Source organism: Sceloporus undulatus, chromosome 2 (genome assembly GCF_019175285.1).
Source record: "Sceloporus undulatus isolate JIND9_A2432 ecotype Alabama chromosome 2, SceUnd_v1.1, whole genome shotgun sequence".
Classification (NCBI taxonomy): Eukaryota; Metazoa; Chordata; class Lepidosauria; order Squamata; family Phrynosomatidae; genus Sceloporus; species Sceloporus undulatus.
The window spans coordinates 132,981,272-133,007,763 of NC_056523.1; the positions used below are offsets into that span (position 1 = coordinate 132,981,272).

Sequence of the window (26,492 nt, forward strand, 5' to 3'; positions counted from 1 at the left end):
GTAAATATTATCACTCTAACAGTGCATCCTACTAAGAAATGTATTTTTTTTTTCTTTTTAGGACACACAACTACATTTGGATGATGCCCTCAGAGGCCAAGAAGATCTAAAAGAGCAATTGGCCATGGTTGAGCGCAGAGCTAACCTGATGCAGGCTGAGATTGAGGAGCTTCGAGCAGCTCTGGAACAGACAGAGAGGGGCAGGAAAATGGCTGAACAGGAGCTTCTGGATGCCACTGAGCGTGTGCAGCTCCTCCACACACAGGTATAGACTACAGCTGTTGCTGTAACAATATAGAACTGGGCAAGATGGATTAAATCATTCTGGCATTCTTTGTCCCAACAGCAGCCAGCCAAGATGCTCCTGGGAAACTTAAAAGCAGTATATAGTAGAGCTAGCTATCTAGGACTTTTGTCTCAGGTCCTGGTAACTAGATGTATGCTGCCTCTAAATTTGGGAGGAATCATTTTCTGATAATTGCTAGAAGCTGCTACCTAAAAAGGCACAACTCTATCTTCATTGTCTCTCCTTTAGAATACTAGTCTCATTAACACAAAGAAGAAGCTGGAAGTGGATATTTCTCAACTTCAAAGTGAAGTGGAAGATGCCATTAAAGAAGCCAGAAATGCAGAAGAGAAAGCAAAGAAAGCAATCACAGATGTAAGGGCTTCATTTATTTTATCTTTTAGCAATTTACCTTTTTAGCAATTGCCACTCCCCCTTTATCTCATATTAGTGAGGGCACAGGCACATGACAATAGAAGAAGTGTATTCCCCTGCAGAAAAAGATCAGAAGTCAAGGCACCCCATCACAAGCCCTTCCCCATTCTGGGTGGCTGTTTAAAATGTGTCATGGTGGCCATGGTGGGTTACTTGTTCTGAGGTCAGAGTGATGTGCTTAGCATCAGTCACATGGCTGGGAGGCTCGTTTTGACTTCAGAGTGAGTGATGTGTGGCGGTGGAGGCTGCACCGGGTGGCACAGTGGGAAGCATTTTAAATGGTCACCTGGCATTAGAAGAAAGGGTTCTGGCTCTTCTGGGAAGATTAGGAGCAAACAGGAAAGTTTTTTTTCACTCTATTTTAAGAGGGGTATATCCCAGGTTTGGTGCTGAATGAACTGGACATTGTCTGGATTGCTTGCACCAAACTTGGAGATTGGGTCCTATGTAATCTGGACTACCTATTAAGAGGGCAATAGAAGGTCGGTTTATTTGACCCATGCAGACAAAGCCATAGTTGGTTAGGACAGGATCCCACATTGTCCTCCCAAACTCTACTGAGGATCCCACATTGTCCTCCCTCCCAAACTCTACTGAGCTGTTGTTCTTTGCTTTTTGTGCACTAGTATTTATAGCTTTTGATCTGAACATACTTTTTCTGTTTCAAGGCGGCCATGATGGCAGAGGAGTTGAAGAAAGAGCAAGACACAAGTGCTCACCTGGAAAGAATGAAAAAGAATCTGGATCAGACAGTGAAGGACCTGCAGCTACGCCTAGATGAGGCAGAACAGCTTGCCCTGAAAGGGGGGAAGAAACAGATACAGAAGATGGAAGCCAGGGTAAACACTGGGGGTGAAGGCTGGTGCCACACTTCAGAATTCTCCATAACTGTGAAGCTTCTATTTCAGATTTGCTGAGTCACATCATTTATCACTTGACTTCTTAGATTCGAGAACTAGAATCTGAACTAGAAGGAGAGCAAAAGCGAGCTACAGAAGCCATAAAAGGTATTCGCAAATATGAACGGAGAGTCAAAGAGTTGTCTTTCCAGGTAAGAAAACACGCAGGCAACCTGTCTCCCAGGTCTTTGTTTCCTTGGAAAACGTATATATTGATTAATGTGCTGCACACTTTTCTAGGGTGAAGAGGATAGGAAAAATGTGATCAGGTTACAGGATTTGGTGGATAAGCTTCAACTGAAGGTCAAATCCTATAAGAGACAAGCAGAGGAGTCTGTGAGTTATTTAAACATTATGTTTTTATTTGGGGGGAAATGTCCCAGCTTTGACACTAGAGACAGAAATGTAACTTGCTTTTTTTGCTGAGTATTTTCTGTGTGGTTCCTCCTTGGGTACAGGATGAACAGGCCAACGTTCACCTCTCCAAATACAGGAAGGCACAGCATGAGCTGGAAGAGGCTGAGGAAAGGGCTGATATTGCTGAGTCTCAGGTCAATAAGCTTCGAGCAAAGAGCAGAGAAATTTCTAGTACAAAGGTAAGTGACACATCATATCTGATGGCAAACAATTTATGCCAGCTAGAGGATTTAATTGTATTTATGGATGGCTGCTGCAGCAGTGAATGGAAAGGAACAGAAAATCCTAGTGGGAGTTAGTGTCTTCCATTAAAAGCATTGCTTAGAGAGGAAGAAACAATATGCCAATTCAGGTTCAGGTTAGAAACAGTCTGGAAACAGTTCAGGTTCAGATTTTGTGCAGTTTCAGTATCAGTGAAATTAATGGAATTAGGCAGGCAGGGAAAGAGTATGGCTCCAATAGGAACTGACATATAGGCAAGAGATTCTGCAAAGCCTTACTGTATTGTTTTCTGCTAATTAAGCAGCCACATGTGACTGCAAAGCTCTCACTCAAAGCTTCTACTGTTGCCTCTTTGAGGAGTTAAAGTCATTATCTTGGACAACCAGTTTGAACATTTCACCCCTTCCCCAATAGGTAGTCTTGCCTTTGCTCAAAGGTACAAGGATGATGCCCATTTAAGCCGTCTTCACATGAACACATATCAGGGAAGTGGGATTATGCTCTTCTGCTTTATGTGTGCACAAACACAGTCCTGACCCACATAATCTTTGTCCCTGTATAATCTCTGCACAGGTTCAAGCCCATCTCCAGTTTTAGGAGAGTGTCTGAAATGTTGCTGTTGATGCAAAAATGATGATGACCTCTCCTCACTTTATCTCAATATTTTAGCTAGTACTGCAACCAGGTTAAAATGAAGGTCATTCTAAATTTGGGAAAACAATGGAAGAAGCCAGGTATCTGCTCAACATTTAAAACACGTCTTCAGATCTTGGCTTATTCCAAAGCTATTAAGCAGTAGTTTCCCAGTGAAGACCTAAGAGGAAACTAAAGATGTACTAGCTAGTGTAAAGAGAGGATCAGAAACGCCATGCCCTTCCTACAGTGATCCATATTACTTTTCAGGATTTGTTTTAAAAGAAAGTGGGGTGAGGCAGCACACCTGTCCTTGCAGATAAGGCTTTGCTTGTTTATGCAAGCAGCCACAGAATTAGGGCCAATTATCTAATTTGCACAATATAGTGGCTGCAACTCCACATTGTCTTCCTAACATTATTTTTGTTTTTTTCTTTTTGCCAGGTGGTAATAGAAAGTGAAGAGTAATTTCACTGCAGGTCTGAAGCCAAGAATGTATGCAAAATGCATATGTCCTCTGAGCCCTGAAGTTGTTTGAAAACTGTAGTAATCTTGTAATATTTCCTCAGTCACCCCAGTAGAAAATAAACTCTGCTTTGCATAAAAGTTTGGTGATTTTTCCCCTTATGTTAACAGTCTAAAGCACCAGTGGAGGTAAAGAGGCTGCAACACTAATTATTTGTTCTGTAGATGCTACCTGCTGTATTTCTTTTTTACTGAAGAATGAACAAAGGGTCATTTGCAAACATCAAAACTCATTTGTGACTTTGTGTAGTCAGAGAGAATCCTGCTGGTGACATATGCTGGCTAGTAACATTACTAGAGGGGTGTGGGGAGGGTGGGCTATTTGCTGTGACTCTTTTCCTTGAGGATGGAGCTATTTTGTAATTTAAAAAAACTACTCTTGCTCAGGAAGATGCCCTGTCTTTGCTGTCTTGGTTTGGGGGGGGATGGCTGTGGCAGGAATGTGATTCCCCAGTGTGAGACCCTTCAGCCCATCTGCACCACCATCCCAGGGGTTCCATGAAAGTGATACCTTGAGTTAGTGCACTGGGTGACACCAGCCCTAGTGATGCCACTAATGCTGGCCTAACCCATGTTTATGAGGGTGTATGTACTCCAGTGGATATTGTGGAAGGAGGCTCTCCTATCTCTTTGTTCAATATGTCCTAGTATATAACTTTAGCTTAATAGAGTTGAGGCACAACTTCTTGTCCACTCAAGATAAGAAAAAAAAAAACCTTTAAAGTTTCCCGAACATTATTAAATGACCAAGCCATTTGGTAGAGAAACAGAATACATCTATATGGGAAGGATGGGGAAATTCCCTTTCCCCTTTCATTTTTTTAGTTTTGGTCCTGTTGGATTCAGAGCACTGAGAAAGAGGGAGCTGGAGAGAGAGAGAGTCTTATCACATTAAAAAAAGTGTCTTATCCCAAATGGGATACAGTTGCATTTTGGATGAAGAGCAGATATTACCACATTTAAATCGCCACTGTTGCTGGCAATTTAAATATGATAATATCTGCTCTTCATCTGAGACGTGACTGTATCTCATCTGGGATAAGTCACTTTTTTACAAATGCAATTTTCTTCTTCTTCTTTTCTCTTCCCTCCATTTTTGTCAGACTGAAACAAGGTGTGGCAAAGGTGGAAGTGAAAAGATTCTACCCACAAATCCATGCCCAATCAAACTCTTCCCTATCAAATATTTGAATGGTGGATGAAGGGATTTTGTTCAGGTTGGAAAATAAAGTTTAGCTGAAAGCAGTATAGGGCCACATAAATAAAACAAGGAGTCTTCCAAGAGGAACTATGAAGAATTTTAACTCTCATAAAATACAATAAAAAGTTTACATTGATGAACTGCATTTTTACTGGCAACAAACTGGATCTTATTTTAGCGACATATTTGACACCTGAATTGCAAAGGTCTTTGAACCTAGTGGGGATGCAAGGGGGAAAGAACAGAAAAGAATGAAAGGTGTCTGATCTTTTCCATGCTGGTAAACAGCACTGAACAGTAGCCAATTCTTTCAGATGTGTCTCCCCATCAACTTGAAGCAGACATAATTCCTGCACAACATATGTAATTCTAGGAAGGGTGACCTCTGGTGGCTGTAGGAGATAATGGCCAAACGTCAATTTGATTTTCATAGTAGAACAGGATGCCAGCTAATTTCAGTTATTAAAAAGGAACATCAAGTAAAACCAAAGGAACAAACCAGCATGACATGCAGAACTACTATTACTACTAGTAGAAAAAAACCTCTAGAAAAATATTTTAAAGTTTATTTATTTCTATTTTGGATTTTACAAGTTTGTATATGCTTCAGATGCACAGAATAATCTCCTTTTTGCAAGGGGTTTGTCTAGTTCCTTTTAGAGAGCCAGATTTTTACTGTCTTGGGAGCAGAGGTCTGTCAGAAATAGAAGTGCAAAATTATGAATACAAAAAGGAGACTAATTTAATTCAGTACAAGAAGGACACTAGCTACCTTGAATCCCATCTTAGATCGATAAACCTGCCAGCTTTAGCCAACAGGTTTTTTTTATAGCTATGCAGTGCTTAAGGCATGGAAAAAACAGGGACTAGAGCTGTCTCCTCATAAAGAGATTCTGTATGTGTCAGCCTCCACAGCAACAAAAATGTATAGTGCCAAATGTGGTCTTTTGCAGCTAAACCTTGGGATGCTACCTTAAAAAAAACCCTAACATTTTAAAGACATAGCTGTGTTAGTCTGGAAAATCAGTATGCAAAGGGATCTTGCAGCACCTTTGAGACTAACTAAAAGAAAGAACAGTTAGTCTCAAAGGTGCTAACAAGAACTCTTTGCATACTAACATACTGAAGTGAGTTACTTGTTTTGAAAACATGCTGCATTAATATTAATATTAGTATTGTAATGAGCACTTAACAACTAAAATTTAATTTTAAATTTATTTCTTATTTTTCAAGAACACCCATTACAAAAGCCGCAAAGGTCCTCCCCTCTGATGACCCTAAAAACAATATTTTAGAACTAATACCTTTTATTTATTGCCCTTCAGTCCACCAGCATCCCCAAGGCAATGTACTATGGATAAAAACATCCAAAACATTGAATGTTGTTCTGTGCCTTCATGTCATTTCTAATTTATGGTTACCTGGCCTAAGATTACAAGGTTTTCTTGGCAAGATTTGTTTAGGGAGGATTTGCCCTTCCTTTCTTCTGAGGCTGAGAAAGTGTGACTTGTCCATGATCACACCATGGCTGGGAGTTTTATTTTTGTTAGTCTAATGGGTCGATTTTTATTGGTCTTATCACAAATTAGTTTTACCACAGAAACTTGTACATTTTCAGGTATGGAATGTAAATCTAAGGCAAAGACCAATGTAAGTCTTTGTTGCTTGGTGGCTTCATCTGCAATGCACAATTAATGCAGTTTGAAACTGCTTTAATTACCAAGGCTCAATGCTATGGAATTAAGGGATTTGTGGATAGCTCTGGCATCAGAGCACTCTGACAAAGGCTAAATATGTCATAAAACTACAGATTCCAGGATTCCATAGCATTGATCCATGGCAATTAAAGCAGTGGTAAATTGCATTAATTCTGCCATGCAGATGCAGCCTCAGATGGGTGGTGAAGCTGTTGTTAGTTTGGTCATCCTGCCAGTTAAAGTGGTCCTCAAGAAGATGCCCACTATGACTGCCATAGAAGGACTGCAAAGAGCTATGTTGCTATAACTGTTACAAACCTCAAGGTTTGAGACTGTGATGATGTGGAGGTCTATACATAACAGGAAAATTGGATACACCCAAAAGAACTATATAAAAATGAAAAACCCTAACAGTAGTGCAATGTCAGGCAGGTTCTCTAGAACAGGAAAGCAGACAAAAATACCAGCAGAGTCAAAATCACAGAAGTAATAGCCATTGCCTGGTAACTTCTCTTTGAATACAAGATGGATGTGGGAGTGGACAGAGATACTGCCTATTCTATTTTTCTTGACAGGCTTTCATCCTAAGCAGGGATTTAAACCCTGGTGTCCCAGAGTCCTAGTCCAACACTCAAACCACTACCCCGTGTTGGCTCCCCAAATATTAAAAACATGACCAAAACCAATTTTAAAAAACCCTAAAACTAAAAGAAAGTTCTAAAACAATGGGCAATTAAAAACAACTAAAAGGCAGCCCCTCCAAATATGATAGTAAAAAAAATTGGAAAAGGATGTTACTCCCTCATCGTCCCCCAAAGTAACATACATGTTGTTCCTTTTAATGTGTTATTTTTAAGTTCTTTTTTCAAGCACAAAGATGGTGTCACAGGGACCTTCTTATTACAAATCGACCTTGAGCAGTTTGCAAAGACTTTTCACATCACTTATTCCCATTGTCACTCCACAGTCCTCCTCTCCTACTATGCAAAGCCACCTAGAAAATGAAGGAAGGATGCAGAGGTTCACAATACTGTATGATCTTCACTATGATGTTTGTTGCTGCAGGCCAGTGATATATTGCAAATTTCTATTGCCCCAAAAGCTTTAGCATGCCAGACTCTTCTGCTAACAAATGATTTGAAGAAAATACAAATAAGCAAAAAATCTCCATCTGTCTTAGGCATTACACTAGGAATAGGCAAAATGCACTTTTCTACTCCCCGCTATTTGTTGGCTCATGGCATCCCCAGTGCTTGAGAAAAAGTGAGACATAAATAGTGGGATCCTAAGATGAACCTATCCTGGGTTTTTCTTGTCGAGATTTGTTCAGAAGGTGTTTGCTTTTGCCTTCCTCTGAGGCTGAGAAAATGTGACTTGCTCAAGGTCACCCAGTGGGTTTGCAATACTGAGTAGGGATTCGAATCCTGGTCTCTAGAGTCGTAGTCCAACACTCAAACCACTACACAATGCTGGCTCTCTCACATTGGCCCAAGACTGACCTCTCCTGAAAAAGCTCTGAACCAAAAGTGGACATTCAGTGATGTCCACGTCTGATTCCCCCCCATGTTTTTAAAAAACTATAATTCCCCCCCCCCCTTTTTGGTTAAGCATGAATTGTGGCAGCTGATATTTGTTAAAACTGGGTACCCAACCCTGCTAAATTTGCTTCTCTGTCTCTTGCAAGTAATTATCAGATTACTAATAGTTATTCTCTTGCAAGCATTTATCATTGAGCTACAACCATCTGAGAATAAAACAACATTGCTGTGAAAAAGGTGGCTTTGTATTCCCTAATAAGAGACATGCTGAGAAACAAGTTGCTGAGGGGGAGAGTGAAAGCTGAACCACTTGACAGGGTCCAGATGCCACCTCTCTAAGGAAGGGCATGTGCTTATGCCAGAAGTCTAAGTATAGGCAGTCTTCAAGGGATTCTTGTGGTTATTCTATCCCCCCATAAAGCATTCCACAGGAGCATGATTGCCTGCGCTTTCTTTTTGAGAAGGATGGTGATGTCATGATACTACGGACAGCTGTATGAGGTTTTAAACTGGCAATCCCTCTCCATAGACCAGCACATATATATAGCTAACTGAGTCTTTACCAGTTGGAATTAGAGATTTCTTTAGAATTCAGATTACTGTCTGGATTCAAAGCATCTTGTCAAAGCATCTTGTCAAGCTAGAGTAGGATGCTTATAAATAGCAGTTTATTTGCTATAAATAGCAAACTGTATTTGGAAACTGATGTATATCATGATCATAATCATTTTATTGATTTATATCCTGCCCTTTCCCCAAAACTCAGACTCAGAGTGGCTTACAATATTAAAAAGTACAATTAAATATATACAAAACGGATACATTATTGCCCTAATAACATGCAATTATTAGGGGGAAATCAAGAACATGGGCTGAGGAATAAAGTAGCTTTCAATGCTATTCTGGCAGAGCTATGTGCCATTTATTGCCCTTCAAGCCAAAATTTAGCAGATGAAATTTTCCTAACATTTTTAATGAGCACTTTACTAAAGTGTTTTTTTAAAAATTATTTTGTAAGAAAAGTCATTAGAAAAGCCCTCAGTGCCCTCCCTTCCGATGACCCTAAAAACAATGTTTTATAGCTAATGCTTTTAAATTATTTATTTACTTATTACTGTGGATGCAGCAATAGGGGACATCTTAGTTGCTGAATTTCCACCAGTAAATGTAACTGCAAAAAGCACAGATGCCTTGTCTGTTCCAAAAGATGGTCAGTAAACAGGAACACATTTGGGTGCCCTTTCATACAACTGTCAGATGGTAAGTATATATTCCTGCGGACATCAGTGGGATGTCACTGGGAAATATTCCCAGTATAGGTTTGCTTGTTTTATGCTCTACACCAAAGAAGAGCTCTTTATCGTGGGAGAGAAAGCAAAGGCAATGTATGGTGTGCTCTATAGAGAGCAGACAGATTGGACAGACCACTGGCTTGATCCAATAAGGCTGCTCTTATGTGAAGGAATGAATGAAAAAATTCTTATCTCTGGTTCTTCTAAATATGAAATATAGCCTGCACTGCTGTGCATTACCACATGGTGTCTCCCTAAAGCTGGACACGGGATGCAGGATAAATAATAAATTCCAGTGAAGCTGACATGGAGACAGATATATGAGAAGAGTTTTTCATCTGTGCTCAGAGCTATTTTGATTAAGGCCCTTGAGAGGAAGAAAATTGGATCAGGCAAGTGTTGAAAGAGTTGGTCATTTTCATAGCTGCTATAATTTACCACCTCTTCTTACCTATTTCTACATTGATTTCTCTCAAGACAGAATGGCAAACTGTGAGAAAATTCAGACAGTTGAATAGGATTGAAAATTGAATAGGAACTCATGCTGTCTTCCTAAACATGGGTGACAACACTTACTCCTGATGTGAAAAATTTTAAATGTTAATGTGTAGTCCCCAGAAACAAGAAATCTTTAAATACCACTGCACTCATTATGATCTCAAATGCAGCCTTCAGAATGTGCTGGCCAGAGGTGCAATCACTAGTTTAAATTCATATTTCATCACAGGAAACTCATTGAAATTCATGTGATGCAGGAGTCATTGATGTTTATCACACTATGCTCTTAAAGAGGTACTATTCCAGTGTGACTCCTCTAGCAGCCTCCTGTTGCATGCTGGGATTGGCAGTTTTAAGGAGCTGAACTTCTCTGCCTGAGAATTCTAAATACCCCTCCTTAAAACTGCCAATCCCAGCATGCAACAGGAGGCTGCTAGAGGAGTCACACTGGAATAGTACCTCTTTAAGAGCTCGTCTGATAAACACCATAATGATCTTACTCCCCATTGATTTCAACGGGTCTATTCTATCATTCTAACATATTGTTTCCAGTTTAGAAGCATTTGCATCCAAGTATGTCCTGCTACAAAACATGTAAAGTTTGGACTGTTTTCATGGTAACAGAAGAGAGGGTATACTGATGTGAAGTCGAAGGCTTTGATGGCCAGCATCCATAGTTTTTTGAGGGTTTTTCAAGCTATGTGGCCATGTCCTAGAAGAGTTTCTTCCTGACATTTCACCAGCATCTGTGGCTGGCATCTTCAGAGAATGCTTGCCTGGAAAAGGAGTTGGGTATATATATTGGCAGGCCTCAGGGTGGGAGGGTCTGCAGAATAGGATTAGTGTCTGCTTGATTATTGCTCATTATTTGCTGGGAAACCCCTGATCCTGGGAGATTTCTCATTTGCATTTGTTGAATCTTGATCATGTTACAAACCATCCTGGGCATAAAATACTGTTTGAAAACACTGAAATTCTGGACCATGCCAACCACTACCATGTCAGGATGCACAGGGAAGCCATTGAAATCCACAAATACCTGGACAATTTCAACAGGAAAGAGGAAACCCTTAAAGTAAACAAGGTTTGGCTACCAGTCCTGAAAAATAGCAAGACTCTGGAGAACAGGGTTCGAATCCCTGATGAGCCGTGAAACACACTGGGTGACCCTGGGCAAGTCACATTCTCTCAGCCTCAGAGGACGGCAATGGCAAAGCCCCTCTGAAGAAACTTGCCAAGAAAACCCTGTGATAGGTTCACCGTAGGGTCGCCATAAGCCAGAACTGATGAAGGCACACCACCATCAGCATTACCACCAGCACCACAACATTGAATCCCAATGTATGGAAAAGACATTAACTCTGCTGAAAAAGCATGTCTACTGGTTCAGTCTTCTTCTTCTTCAACTGCCTACAGTAATGTTCATCATCACAAGAACTTTGTAATTTTAAGAAACAGTGTAGAATTGACTTTTCTTCCCACCCAATCCTTATTTTCTTTTCTGTTTTGTGTTCGATACTGAGTCTGTGGACATGAAATCTATTAGTTATTACTAAATTGAAAGCTGTTCTGAGGGCTTCTTCTAATGAAGAGTAGGGCAAAGATACCTTAAAATAAACATACATTGCTGTTAGTTTAGCATCCATCTCTAGGTTTTTTGGTCAATGTCTCAGTGACCCCTAGTGACAAAGTACAGGTCAGAATGAATCTCTGGTGTTTATCAGATGAGCTCTTAAAGAGGTACTATTCCAGTGTGACTCCTCTAGCTGCCTCCTGTTGCATGCTGGGATTGGCAGTTTTAAGGAGCTGAACTTCTCTGCCTGAGAATTCTAAATACCCCTCCTTAAAACTGCCAATCCCAGCATGCAACAGGAGGCTGCTAGAGGAGTCACACTGGAATACACTGGTACCCCGGGATACGAACGCGCCGCGATACGAAATTTCCGGGTTACGAAAAAAAAAATTAATTAATTATTTCCGGGTTACGAAGGTTTACCCGGGTTACGAAAAAACGCTGGCGCTTTTTAAAATGGAGCCGCGGCGGAGCCGCGGCTTTTCCCCATTAGCGCCTATGGGGATTCGGCTAACGAAAAACTTCCGGGTTACGAAAATGGCGCCGGAACGAATTAATTTCGTAACCCGGGGGACGAGTGTAGTAGCTCTTTAAGAGCATAGTGTGATAAACATCTCTGTTAAATTAACACTGTGTTTTGCTGATTTGTTACTGAACAAAATATGCTCCTGAGCTTTAAGGGTTTGGGAGATAATTCTTATACGTAAGAACACTTCTCAAACTATTATTGGAGATAATATGATCCCTTTGTACCCCTCCCTGAGTTTGGTGTAATAGATTACAGGTTTTTATGATTGCCTCTTTGCCTGAGGATGCCATGCATACACTTTAGCAATACATGTAGGGCATTCCCCTCCCGCTTGCTCACTTCATGTTTTCTTAGGACCACCAAATAGGTTTGCTGAGGAGAATTTTTATATGAGATCTTAGCAATCATCTTGCCTTATTCATGGTTTTTTTAACAAGATGTCCAGACTGTATCTTCTGTTTCTCCAGTATTGCCTTTTGCTTTTTTTTAATGAACGAAATTCCACTGATGGCAGAAAGGTGTAAGAATTCTACAGTGTCTTTCACCTAGGAACATGAGCGCTACTACTGTTCATAATGACAAAGCATTATTCAACTAGTCTATCTTTTCTCTCTTAACCTTTTTTCTTTTGTAAGAAAGGACAAAGGTGGAAGCAATAATGGGGAAAACATGGGCAGCCTGTATACTAAAGATGACAACATCTGGAACATCCATGAATGAGGCTAGGTGATTGTACAGGGATCAGGGTGGAGAAATTTGCATAAAAGGGTGTTTCCTTTCTGAAGGTGCTCATTTGGATGCTTCTTGTGACTTAAAGCTACACCCGTCTATGTCTGTGTGTTTCTTCACATTACCTGTTGACTTATGACAATTCCATAAATTTCATAGGGTTTTCTTAGACAAGGAATACTCAGAGTTGGTTCTGCCAGATCCATCCTCGGAAATATAGGTTACATCAATTGGTATTGGTTGGCCATCCATGTACCAATCAGGACTGACCCTGCTTAGCTTCTGATGCCTTCAGGGTATTTAAGCTACACCTGACTTCTGCTAAAGTTTGGTAGAAAACATCCCCCTAGCAATCCACAATTAGCTATGCAAACACTGCCCCAAGTGGCTAAGCAGTAGCTCACACCTGTTAACCCCCTTTTGGACTCAAAAACGAAAGGAGGGCAAATCTGCTGTTCCTCATAATTCATACGGCTCTGTGAAGTCAGAGGATGGTCGACTTAATTTGGAGGCACAGGAGCCCAGCTGCTGAGGGCGTGGCAGACAAGCAGCAATTTAAAAAACTGCCTTGCCACCCCAAGAACCATCACCTGCCTCTCCCAGAAACACAAGGGACCAGCAGAGAGACTCTGGAGGCACAGGAGCCCAGCTGTCCCCCCGTCATTGTCCTTGATTGTAATGTTTTAAGATTATGTATCACTTATATTGTTTTCAGGATTGGGATGGGGGTTGAGAATGGGGATTATTTTCTATTTTACTTGTTTTCTTAGTTTATTGCTATGTAATTTGCTTTGTTAATTTTATTGCTGTTGTAAATTGCTATGTATTTTTGCTATTTATTGCTATTGTGAATTGCTTTGTTATTTTATTGTTATTGTTTATTTGCTTTGTACTTTCTTTATTGTTGTAACCTGCCCTGATTCCTTGTGATTGGGCGGGCTATAAATAAATCCTTATTATTATTATTATTATTATTATTATTAATTTCACTCAAATGTTTGTGGAAAACAATTCACAGCTTTCAGACACAAGCTGCAGTCCTGTTGGTTAGTTCAAACAAGACAGACCCATATTAATCAGTTACTGAATGAAAAGTCAATACATGTTGCTGTTGCTCTTGTGTGCGTTCAAGTCCTTTATTACTTATGGCAACTCTAAGGTGAACCTAGCATGGGGTTTTCTTGGCGATATTTGTTCAAAGGATGTTTGGCATTACTTTCCTCAGAGGCTGAGAGCATGTGACTTCTTCAGGGCCACCAGGTGGGTTTCATGGGCAAATAGGGACTTGAATTCTGGTCTCCAGTGTCATAGTCCAACACTCAAACAACTATGCTATGCTGGTAACACATAAGTAAATCCAGCTAATTCAGTGGCTCAATTCTCGTTGCTACTAACAGTAGAATTTAGGCTGCAGGATGCCACAAGTGGCCTTGAACCCTGCTTGCACATACCTGTTTCTACTACTTTTTGAATGGTTGCAATTGTGTAGTGAATATGTAGGACTGTGTGGCAATTCACAAGAAGAAACCATCTCTGCATAGAATGAGAAGGTGCTGCAAAGTTAGCAGCCACTGTGCATTAAACTTCCTTCCTAAAGGCCATAGACATTCCTTGATCCTTACTTATCTGTAGTGGTTATATGCTGTTGTATATTGCCTTTCAACAGGAATGCTTTCAAAAGGATTCAGAGAAAATGTTGAAACAAAGTATAAGATCTAAAAATCAGAATAAAAAAAACCCCTAGATAGTGGAAACATAAAAACAAAGGCTGGCATCCCATTGAGCAATAGTGCATAAGTTAGACTTATGAAATTGCAACTGTTTGGTAATATATTTATTTATATTATTAGCAGTAGTAGAAAATCAACTCATTTGAAATGTGCTGGAGAAGAGTACTTAGGATACCATGGACAGCCAAGAAGACAAATGGATTCTTGAACAGATCAGACCAGGGCTCTCTTTGGAAGCAAAGATGATCAAGTTGAGACTATTGTATTTTGGCCACATAATGAGAAGGCATGGATCACTAGAAAAAACAATAATGCTAGGAAAGATAGAAGAAAGAGAGGAAGACCAGATGAATAGACTCAATCAGGGGAGTTGCAGGCAAGGCCTTGCAGGATCTGAGCAGGGCAGTGTAGGATAGGGATTCTTGGAGATGTCTCATCCACAGGGTTACCATGAGTTGAAACCGACTCAAAAACAGCTAACAACAACAAAAGCATCTTGCTTTCCTCCCCCAAATTGGGCCAAAAGCCTCTAGTGATGGAGGTCTATTCTGCTAGCTAGGGGATGAGGGAGTTGAAAATGGGAGCTTTGCCACTCAAATAAGAATTTTGACCCCCATGGTACTGTATTTTCTGGCGTATAAGACTACTTTTTAACCCAGGAAAATCTTCTCAAAAGTCGGGGATCGTCTTATATGCCGAGTGTTGTCTTATAGGGCAGGTGCTGAAACTTCCGAGCCGGACTGGAGAATCCGCAGTCACCCCATATGGTGGGGGGGGGGCCTCAAAAACGGCAGCATCCCCACCATATGCGACGATCATATGAAAGCAGCTACCGCTCTGATAGTCTTGGAGACAGGGAGGGCTGGGCAGGCAGGGAGAAGTGACCAATCCAAGCAGGCTTTGTATACAACAAGGTTTCCTGCTAAGTACCTGCATGTCATAAGCATTTGAATTAAAATTACCATATTGAAATCAAATCTGATGTTTTTTAATTTTTATTTGGTGTGCGTTGGAAGAGGGGTAGTCTTATACGGTGAGTATATCCCAAACTCTATATTTTAACTGGAAAAGTTGGGGGTCGCCTTATACGCCCAGTTGTCTTATATGCCGGAAAATATGGTATTTTCCTTCAGTCCCCAAATTTCCAGCACTTCAGAGAATGAGATACCTAGAACTCTTCTATTTGCTTTGCTTTCACTCTGCTTTTTTCTGGATGTCTAAAGTGTACTTTTGAAAACTCAACTGAGGGTTTTAGTTATGCAGTGCTAAAAATTGGAGACTGAAGGAAAATGTAATGGGTGTGGGGGGAATGCCTTCATTTCCCCTCCTACAAATACAACCTGTTATATGTTTACAAGATAACTACAAGAAAAAAGCATGGGATATACCCCTCCATCATGATGTATTTGAAATATTCATTTTAAAGTATGTAATTTTCACTGAGAAAATGCACTTATGTAGACTTAACACAAGACACTGTACACTTGACTTCTATATCAAACAAAAAGCTATACTTTTAAAAATATTGAAATACTTTTACCAGAATACAATATTGAAATATTTCAATATATTAGCAGAGGTAAAAGTGTTTTCAAAATCAAGAAGCCAGTGAAATTTTTCATCAGGTTTGGGCTGAGATATGAATAACCTACTCTGGAGAAGAGGAAAGATGGAACAGGTTGCTTATCTGTAATTTATGTTCTTTGAGTAGTCGTTTGTGGCATTCACACATATGAATCCGCACCTTCAGATCTGCTCCTTAGAAGCTTCTAGAAAACTTTTGAGGTGCTGATGCATTCATGACCCCTATAAAAGCTGCTCAGCAGTGAAGTGAACTGCTTCAGAGGCTGGTTGACTCTCCATCTTTGGAGGTCTTTAGAGATTCAATGGGCATTTTCCAGGCATGATTTAGCAATGGATTCCTTCGTGGCAAGAGGTTGGACTGGTCCTCATGACTCCTAGTTCTAAGATTCTAATTTTATGTGATGCACAGCAACCAAGACACAGGATCTGATCTTCAAGGAGATGAGGATGAGGATGTGTTGGTGGTAGTTGAGCTTCTTACACTAGGCCACTGCTCTCTCAGCTAGTAAGAGTTGTAAACTCAGCTTCACTACAAGGATGGCAGGGTTGACAGATCTGTCTTCTCAGGAAAGTTCTAAAGGAGCCATAATTGTATTAGGAAACAATGGGAGGATGACAAATCTGCTTCCTGCTCTCTTCAGTAACTGTAGCCCTTCCACACTATTCAATTGTAGCACTATGGATTCCACTTTAGTGGCCATGGCAAGATCCTGTGGAACCCTCCTGGGGTTTGTAGTTTGGTCACAGGAACCAGAAGTCTCTGGCTAAGGATTCAATAGGCCCCTCCCTCTATTTCTAATCCCAGGATGCCATAGGAAGGAATTATAGACAAGCCAATAGTGCTATAACTGTGTTGTATGAAAAGGCTCCAGCTACAGAATGTATAGATTTTTATACCCTTGTAAGTCAGCATATAAAGATATTGTTTGCACAGCAGTATTGCCTGGGCAACTAAACCACATAGTCTCCCTGAGAATACACAAACAAATAGGGCTATTACTCTCTGGGTTTGAATTACAAGAAGGAAGGAAAAGATAGCAAGTTCAAAGGAAGTTAGAGCACAACAGACTGGCAGGCGCTCATCCATGCAGTCAAGAGACATCTGTCAAACTGGCTGCTACATGTCATTTTCTATCTAAATATGAGCAGCGAAGTAGACATTTGGGAAGGCTGAGAGGTGGCAAAAATGGATAGATGCCATTCTAAAAAATTATTTGCCTTGTTATTCCTCCCTACCCACGTAAAATAACATTTCCCCAAGACTTGAAGGCACACAACAACAAACAACATTTAGTTTAAATCATTTCCCCCCACAGGCAATAGGATAAATCCTTTTAGCATAGCTGAGGGTAGTATGTTTGCTTAGGACACACAGAGTAGACCACAGGTTACAGACAGTGTTGTCTTCCAACAACTCAGCACTGTTCTCCCTGCTCCATAGGTAGAGCCACCTACTCCAAAGGGAGTGACTGCCACAGAACTTCCTTTTTCTAACCACTAGACGGAGACAGAGTCCCAAGAGACCGTCACCACTTTACTGTACAAGTTGAGTCTCTGTTATACGAAATGCTTGAGACCAGAAGTGTTTGGGATGTTGGAGTTTTTCCATATTTTTGAATATTTGTATATACATAATGAAATAGCTTGAAGATGTGGCCCAAGTCTAAACATGACATTCATTTATGTTTCATATACACCTTATACACATAGCCTGAAGGTAATTTTATTTATTTATTGTATAATTTTATGCACAATTTTTTTAATAAGTTTGTGCATGAAACAAAGTTTGTGTAACACCAAACCATTAGAAAGCAAAGGAATCACTGTCTCAGCCACCCATCTGGATAGTGTTGAATTTTGGAGTATTTTGGATTTCAAAATTCCAGATAAGGGAGACTCAACCTATATTTTGCTTTTAGTTTGCAATCCCATCTTCATCCTGCCATTGAACTTGTGTCCAAAAGTCTTACTTGGTAAGGAGCACAAATCACTGTGTGCCAACCTTTATGCTAGCACTGATACACAAATACTTTCTAGAAGGGTTCACACCTGTAAAGGTTGAAATAAGGAGGTTGATGTCACTGAACTAAAAAATGAAGCCCATAAATAAGTATCATTTCAAAAGTCATACATCAGGATTTATGTGCATTCTTATCATCACATTCAGGAGAACCTTCAGTTTGACAGCCCACTGTCAATGTCAGACAATATTTAGCTATTTCATAGCAAATATATGGTGTGGTAGTTTGGGAGTTGGATCAAAAGGTTTCAAATCCTTGCTCATCCATGGAAATCCACTGGGTAACCGTGGGTAAGTCGCACTCTCTCAGCCTCAGAGGATGGAAAAGGCAAACCCTCTCTGAACAAATCTTATGAAGAAAACCCTGATAGGTTTGCCTTAGGTTTGCCATAAGTCAGAAATGATGTGAAGGCAGTCAACAATACTAACAACAACAACAAACAGCAAACGCAACACATGCAAAGCAGCCTGGTAAATATGTCCACGGGTATTACCAGTCTGATTTATTTATTTGCTGGTCTTCCAATAATCTGATATCTTTTTATTTCCATGCCAATCTCAGAGAAGAGAAAACAGAGAGGCGGGATATAAATAAATTATTATTATTATTATTATTATTATTATTATTATTATTATTATTGTTATTTGCAGCCACTATGGAAACACAGTGTATTATCATCTTAGAAGGAGAGTCAATTCTCCTTTCTACCAAGCAGACTGGTTGGCAGAGAAGGGACAGAGGGAAACCAGCTCCTCCTTCTCTGGCCTGCTCACTCGCCTGCATGAAATTCCTTGTTACCTATGAGGACTTCCAGGCAACACCAGGCTACTGTGGTGATGCTTTCCCATGATTACCTCACTGTGTTTGATAAACTGACTGCAGGAATAGTCTGACTTGTGCTAACATGTTGCTACTTCAGCCTATGCTGAGGAACCCTCTCAGGATTAACCCAGGGCGGAGCCACACTGCAGAAACAAAGCAGTTTGATCCCACCTTAACTTCTGTGATGCTCCAGAAACCTGCAATTTGTTTTTTGGTGACGCACCAGGGCTCTCTGACAGATCAGCTCGAATACTTCACCAAGCTACAAATTCTGTAGGATGTGTCATGGCAGTTAAAGTGGTGTCAAATTGCTTTAATTCTGCAGTGTGGCTTCTAGCATGCAATAATATCTGTTGCAGAAGCCATCTGGCTGCTTCTCATTGACCCCCAAAGTAACTAATTACAGACAACTCAGTCAATTCCAAGCTTTGTGTGAACATATACTGATTAATCTGTTCAACACAGGCAAAGCAACTTCAGTGTTAATACATGGATGCTAGTCTGGATGAGATGGTTGTGCAAACAGATTCTCCTTTAGATACCCATCTTATAAGGCAGACTGGGCCAGCTCCTTGCACAGAGACATGAAAGTATTCTGTTACCTGAATACATGTTTTGCTCTACCATGCAGTATAGTAGTACCATTCAATTATTAGGCTAAGTCTGAAGACATCCGGGTTCAAATTCCCACTTAGTCATGATTCAGCTCATTGGCTGACCTCAGGACAGTTGTTATTTCTCAGAAGAAACTACTTCTCATGGTTATTCCGGGCTCAACATGGGGCACAGGGACCACCATGTATATCGCTCTAAGATTCTTGGAGGAAGGGTGGGATACAAAAATGAATGAATGAATAGATAAATAAATACCAAAATAGGGAAGGTATCTTCCCTCTGATGCTACTGTGAATGGAAATGATTTAATTAACTAAACAGCAATAGCATTCATAAAAGTACAGGAAACATGCCTGGAGCTCAAAAGTGCCTATCAATATTGAACTATGTTAAAACAGCCATTTATGAATAGACGATGGAGTGGGAGGCATACAGTTTTGAGAGAAATTTAATCTTGTTAGATCCTTGATGTTCTGTTTGAAGGATTTCTTGCTGATTATTGCATCTGTGTGTGTGTGTGTGTGTGTGTGTGAGAGAGAGAGAGAAAGAGAGAGGGGGCAGCGTTGACTTCATATTGTAAGGAATCCTTCCCTGTGAAAGTCATTCTGGGTTGCATAGCTGTCAGTCTGTGATTGCTGTGCCTTTAGGTAGAAGAGCTTTGGGTTGGATTATCTGGGTCAAGTGGAACATTTAACAAGGGCAGGATGGAAAATAAATTTCATTGCCATACATGGAGGACAAGAGACACCCAGCATTGACACTCTATTTCTGTACTCAGCCTGTTCGCCAGCTGGTAACTGCTGATGCAAAGGTAACTGATCTCAAGAAAAACATGGGTCCTTCATGTCCATAAAGGAACATTACTGGGTGAAGGGTTAAAAATAGAGACAGTCAGTGTGATGTACCCAAAGCTGTCCTAGCAGGGCAGCTCTACTCTTGTAACAGCTCTGAAAGAGTGGTGAATTGTAGTCGGCCGTGCAAGAATTGCTCCTATTAAGATTGCCTTACGAAGAACTGAACAGATGCACCTTAAAAATAAGCAGCAAATTGCTCCTCAATCTGACCAATAATAAACTCTATCTACCACAACAGTGTTTCATAATTGGATGCCTTTCTATCTCTTGGTGAATTTAAACCTCACATCAGGGATCATTCCATTATGTCTTATCACCGAGGAGTTCCACTTACTCTCTCAGTGGCTGTTCCTTTTTTTTAAAAAAAAATTAAGGTTAAGATCCTGCATTGAAAAAACTAGCATAAATTTATGCATACCCCAGTTACAGTACTGTGACAATGCACATCACATTGATGCACAATTGTCATGCACAAACATTCAAAGCTGTGTAATCAATGCACAATATGCCACAATCGCCCCAAAGTACACTCTTGGCATTTAGATGAACATATAATAAAACAAGTCAAATCCTTTAAATATCTGTGATTTTTTTTTCTGAATCAGCCTCCTGGAAACCACATATGGCAAACATTAAAATCCAAGCTAAAGCAACCTTGAGCTTTGCTGTTAATAAGGGAGGCAATTTAGTAAACCCTGCTCTCATGGTCTTTCAAGTGAAAACTGTGGCACAAATCCTTTATGGGGCAGAGATCTCGGGCATACCTAAGGTCCCAGATATGGAAGTGCTTCAGAATTATTTTTAAGGGCATTACTAGTACTTCCTAGGGACACACTAACTGCTATGATTCGTCTCGAAACCTCTGTTCCAACTTTAGAAAGCCAAATAGACAAAAGGATCTTTTGTTATTGGTTTAAGATCCAAGAGATGCCACCCTCTAGATTACCAAAAAAATATCTTTTGGAACTTAACAATGGACTACCTGTTAATAATTGGGTTCATGGGGCACCCAATTAATTACTAAGTATGGGCTTCCAATGAGCGAAATGGCAGGGTTAGATTATACTGCAAGGAAGGTAAAAATAAATAATACAATATTAGAAGTTACTACCCTTGCAGATTTACATACTGTCCACGAATCCCTATGTGCCCCTTCAAGTTGAATCTGGAGAAAACAGAGGTACTCGTGATAGGTGCCCCAAGCCTAGACAGGGAAATTTGCCACCCAGTCCTGGACAGGGTTACTCTCCCCCCCTAAAGGACAAAGTTTGCAGTTTGGGAGTATTCCTGGACTCATCTTTACAGTTATCATCTCAAGTAGATGTGATGGCCAGGAGTGCTTGGTACCAGCTTCGGCTGATATGCCAACTGCGTCCCTGTCTGGACCAAAACGACCTTGAAACGATAGTACATGCACTGGTAACCTCTCGCTTGGATTTCTGCAATGCACTCTACATGGGGCTACCTTTGTACCAAGTTCGGAAGCTTCTACTAGTTCAAAATGCTGCAGCCAGATTGGTCGCAAGAACTTCTAGAACTGACCATATAACACCTGTATTAAAATCTTTACACTGGCTGCCAATTAGCTTCCGGGTGCAATACAAAGTGTTGGTCGTCACCTATAAAGCCCTATATGGCTTAGGCCCGAGTTACTTGAGGGAGCATCTCTCCCTACATAATCCACCCCACACCCTCAGAACAACAGGGAAATATGTCCTCGAATGGCCAAAAGTAAGATTGGCAGCAACATACCAAAGAGCCTATTCTGCAATAGCTCCAACCCATTGGAACGCGCTTCTGGAAGAGATTTGACTTAGTTCGACATTGGAAACCTTTAAGAAGGTATTAAAAACTTATCTCTTCCGGATAGCATACCCTCCCAATTTGTAGAATTTGGTCCCTAATGGATGAAGTTTTTACCTAACGCCCGACTGTTGTTATATTTGTTTTTTAAAATTTTGATTGTATTTTTGGAATTGTATGAATTGTTCGTTATATTGTACTATGACTTGGATCATAGAGTTTTAATGATGTACACCGCTTTGATTGGAAGGAAAGGCGGTATATAAATAAAAGTTTTATTATTATTATATTTATTATTATTATATTATAGTCTCAGACAATTCTGTGTTCACCCGGATTATTTTGACAACCTCACTTTCACCCAGTTGCGTCGAGCCTTCACAGAACTGAGGCTTAATACGTTTGATTCAGCTGAAAGAGATGGGAAGCTTTAAAAAGTTCTGAAAAATGAACGAAGATGTATCGTTGGCTGCCCCCATTCAGAGGATTTGGTACATTATTTAAACTGTTGCCCTTTGTATAAAGATCCTAGGGAGCGTTTTATTTTACCTTTAATCAATAACAAAATATTTTCAAACTCTCAAGAAATCGTATTTTACCTCCTTATGGACACAGATAAATATGTGACCTGGCATGTAGCGTTGTTTGCTCTTGCTGCTAAAAAGACTAGGGAGAAATACAATAGTAGAGATTGCTGTTTCCTGTAATGGGGATAATTTGATCTAAAAGGGCCCAACTGTGAATCTTAATATATTCATGTTTTCCAAGTTACCCACAACTGTCAATGTTAAACTTTTGCTATTTGGTACAATCTGTTGTATACTGTTTTTATGGAAACTTTATGTGTATTGTAATACTATTTTGATTTTTGCAATGGCCATTGGCCAAAAGCAATAAAGAGAGACACAGACTGATATGCTACAATCTGCTTTTGCAATCTTGGATTGCATATGTTTGTTATCATTCTGTCAAAAAAGTACAATTGCATTGGCAAGGCAATTTATCCATGTTGGAAGACCACCAATGAATATCAGGTGCTGTAGATTATATTTCAGAGGAAGGAACTGGCAAAAACACCCCTTGAGTCTTCCTTGCCTAAGAAAACCCTATGAAATTCACGGGGTCATCATAATTCAACAGGTAACCTGACGGTACCTACACATACCCAAAACACCAATTGGGGGGGAGGAGTCAGCCTAGATACACAATGAACTATTATGTTCCCTTTCAGCTTTTTGCTATGGCTAACTAAATATCTATTATTGAACTGGGTTTCTTCTAAGAATGACCAAGTTCATCTCCACCCCCACATTTGTATGTCTTGAGTACCCATTGCTTTTTATATTGTTAATAGTTTTTACTTGAACTCTGAGAGGCTGAAGCTTCCTCCAGATTTGTGTTAAGCACTATATCTTTGTCTCGTTTCATTGTCTATTTTGTGCCTACCGTTTTGTACCTGTCATCAGTGTCTGACTTCATGCATTCTTTATGGTGTTTTTGGCTGCTGGAAATGCCTTTAGGATTCTAAGTGTTAAATATGGATACACTGTGCACACACACCATCCCATAACACACAATCTCTCCAGGATATCTTTTATATGTGTTTTTTGTGTGTGTGTGGTATCACCTGTGAAACAGGTCATAGGAATGCCACAAGTATAGTAGAATGTCGCTTTTACAAAATTACATATGAGATGGATCACATTTAAAATGGTTTAAACATCCTCCTTGGAATTCTTTAAACAGAGGCTGGATGGCCATCTGTCGGGGATGCTTTGATTGAGAGTTCCTGCATGGCAGAATGGGGTTGGACTGGATGGCTCTTGTGGTCTCTTCCAACTCTATGATTCTATGTCACCAGCAAAGTGCAAAGCTACACAGGAAACTTATTTTTATGTGATCAGTGTCACTTTCAAATCAAATTTATGACCAGTGGAATGGAGACTTCAGAGAAACAATTTAAAAAAATCAATCATCCTTGCAACAATGATATTATAATTCAAAAGAAAGATGAGAAAATAAAGAATAAAAGCTAGGGCACACATAATGTGCAATAGAGGCAGAAGAAAGAGAGGGAAGAACAACTGCAATATAAATGTAATTAGGATGATCAAAGTGTTTTGATCAACTGTATTGCATTTAGTTCAGGAGTGGACACAACTTGTCCTATAGGAAAAATATCAACAAACTGGAAAAACTCAAAGGAGCCTACTTAACAGGTGGTTGCAAGAGAAATCTAGGGCACAGAGGCTGACTGCCTAGTATTTAAAGGGAATGAAAATGAATGTCTCACACCTGTTAATTTGTACAAAATTAAATGTTCATAAACAGATGGAATTAGGGAAGGAAATGCTTAGCCAGATTATCAGTAGGAAGTCAAGAAGGAACAGCAGTCAGTGTAATGGTGTAAGATTTAAGAACTGATTTCTAAAGCACCACCATCACTAGGCACTAGCCAGCAATTAAGGAAAGTGCAGTAACCAATCTATATGGTGCAGATGTACAATCACTAAGTCTCTATAGATCTGTTTAATACTATGTGCCATTGATCTGCTGATGCTGGATTAGAGAGAGAGATTAGGGATTCTCCTAATGCACCTAACACCCCAATGCCCATCAGTTTGCCATCCTGAGATGTGAAACACATTCTTTAGAAAACATGTCTACATTGCACTGGAAGTTTTGAATGACAGCCATGTCATTCTTGGCTACATAAGCTGTAGGGTCAGAAGCACAGAATTTGAATGGGACTCATATCGGTTTTTTGAATACAAGCTGTTCCAGACTCAAAACATCATGGAAAGATGTACACTGAAATCCTTATTTAGACACCTTGATTCATGGTCTTGTCTTTCCAAATGGTAAAGAAAAAAATATTTTAAAGGGAGGACTGGAGAATATGGTATGGTGTAGGCCATATTGGATCCCATATGGGAGAAAAGCAGGATATAAATAAAATAAAAATAAATTAAAATAGTGCTCTCCTCTAGTGTGTGTGAACTACCTTACACCCAGGGATCTCAAAATATCTGTTGCTTTGTTGTGCATGGTGAGACATGAATGATGTCTCAGTATGATCAAAGCTCCAAGAGTGGGTACATTCAAATGTTTTATAAATGGATAAAGGAGTCCGGGTGGCACAGTGGTTAAATGCCTGTACTGCAGCCACTCACTCACAAACCACAGGGTTATGAGGTCAATACCAGCCAGGGGCTCAGGATTAACTCAGCCATGTATCCTTCCAAGGTCGCTAAAATGAGTACCCAGCTTGTTGGGGGCAATGGCTAACAGATTATAAACCACTTAGGTCTTAGGGAGTGCTTAAGTGCACTGATAAGCGGTATAGAAATGTACTTGCTGTTGCTATTGCTATAAACTGAATCCAGAGATAAAGGTCAAACCAACCTGTCTAGATCATGAAATATAGTTTACAGCATTGTAAAAGAAATGGTAGAGATTACAAAACATGACCATGATGGCTGTTAAGACTATTGCAGTATCTCCCATTGCTGCTGCTGCACTCCTGTCATTTTTTGCCATGCTTCTACCATAAGTCCCTTTCTCCTCTCCCTCTTTCACTATGAACTTCTCAGCCTTGTCAGATTACTCACCAGCTGTGTAACAGGAACCCTTCAGCTGTTTTGACATAGGTGGGGGTGGGGAGCATGTCTGTGCTTCATCCTGTCCTTTTGAGACCCTGTGTCCAAATTCCTGATGCTGGGTATAGAGAGAAACAGAAGAGGTTTATTAACTCAATAGCTATGGCCAATTATTTGAGATGCCACTGCAATAATCCTGTTCCCCTGAGTCTACCCCTTCAGGGCCCTAATAATTATTACTAGTTTTCTTCCAACATGCTATGATCTCTCCTGTCATTAGCAAATTGATTGCCTTGGCTGATTCAGCACCCTCAACCTCCCTTCATCATACACATATCATCTGCTTAATTCCATGTGTCCCATCCCCCTTGGTATGATCAAATGAAATTGAAATGGTTACTTTCAAGGTTCTCTCTATTATGATCCTTTAAAAATTCATGATGGAACTGTGTTATTCAGAACCTCACGGTAATTCAATTCATTGGTGTTTAGGTCCCATTCTTCTTGCAACAACCAAAGTGCAGAAGACCTCTGTGAAGATACTCTTAGTGCTAAGTACAGCATCCTGGGAGAAAATGGGTACTCCCTTTTAATTTGACCTAAATGCCATTATCCTTGCAGGAGTAAACACTTTTTCAAGCACATGGAAAAAAATATAACCTTACCACTGTCATGGTGCTGAGCCTGGAAGAAGAATCCTAACAGAAGTGTGTGGAGATGAGACACTTAGTTTGGGAGGGTATGGCTCCAGTATTTTCTGCTTACCCAGCGCCAGGATTCCTGGGCGTTCTCTAGTTACAGGGAGAAAGGCTGAAGCCCAAGGATGTGCATTCCACTTCACACATGCTGCTGGGAATGGCTGATCCCTGGAGGCATTTCCACTAATACTGAAAACATGGCTGAGCATGACTCCAGCAAGCTGCAAATCCCACAGGGAATGTTTTTGAAAACGCATTAATGCGTCGGCTCAGGCAAACGCTTGGGTTGTTA

The 26,492-nt window shown here is 40.2% G+C and overlaps 1 protein-coding gene and 1 long non-coding RNA gene across 5 annotated transcripts in view; one reads left to right on the forward strand and one right to left on the reverse strand.

Annotated features, from left to right (window-relative positions):
- Window positions 1-3,498, forward strand: part of LOC121921425 (myosin-3) — a 40,746-nt gene extending 37,248 nt beyond the window's left edge. For 2 of the 3 annotated variants that reach the window (XM_042449515.1, XM_042449517.1), the window contains 7 exons: window positions 62-265; window positions 536-661; window positions 1,390-1,560; window positions 1,668-1,772; window positions 1,861-1,956; window positions 2,079-2,216; window positions 3,337-3,498. In XM_042449515.1, the coding sequence (XP_042305449.1) occupies window positions 62-265; window positions 536-661; window positions 1,390-1,560; window positions 1,668-1,772; window positions 1,861-1,956; window positions 2,079-2,216; window positions 3,337-3,360 (864 nt within the window). In that variant the 3' untranslated portion in view covers window positions 3,361-3,498. Of the gene's footprint in view, window positions 1-61; window positions 266-535; window positions 662-1,389; window positions 1,561-1,667; window positions 1,773-1,860; window positions 1,957-2,078; window positions 2,217-2,832; window positions 3,308-3,336 lie in introns of those variants that run through there. The other variant, XM_042449516.1, reaches the window with a different exon arrangement.
- LOC121921440 overlaps window positions 1-26,253 on the reverse strand; it is a 60,564-nt gene extending 34,311 nt beyond the window's left edge. Inside the window, exons 1-3 of one of the 2 annotated variants that reach the window (XR_006101946.1) lie at window positions 26,168-26,253; window positions 25,515-25,620; window positions 7,227-7,309 (exon numbers count right to left, since the gene is read on the reverse strand). This is a non-coding gene — a long non-coding RNA (uncharacterized LOC121921440). Of the gene's footprint in view, window positions 1-7,226; window positions 7,310-25,514; window positions 25,621-26,167 lie in introns of those variants that run through there. The other variant, XR_006101945.1, reaches the window with a different exon arrangement.
- Window positions 26,254-26,492: the final 239 nt, after the last annotated feature.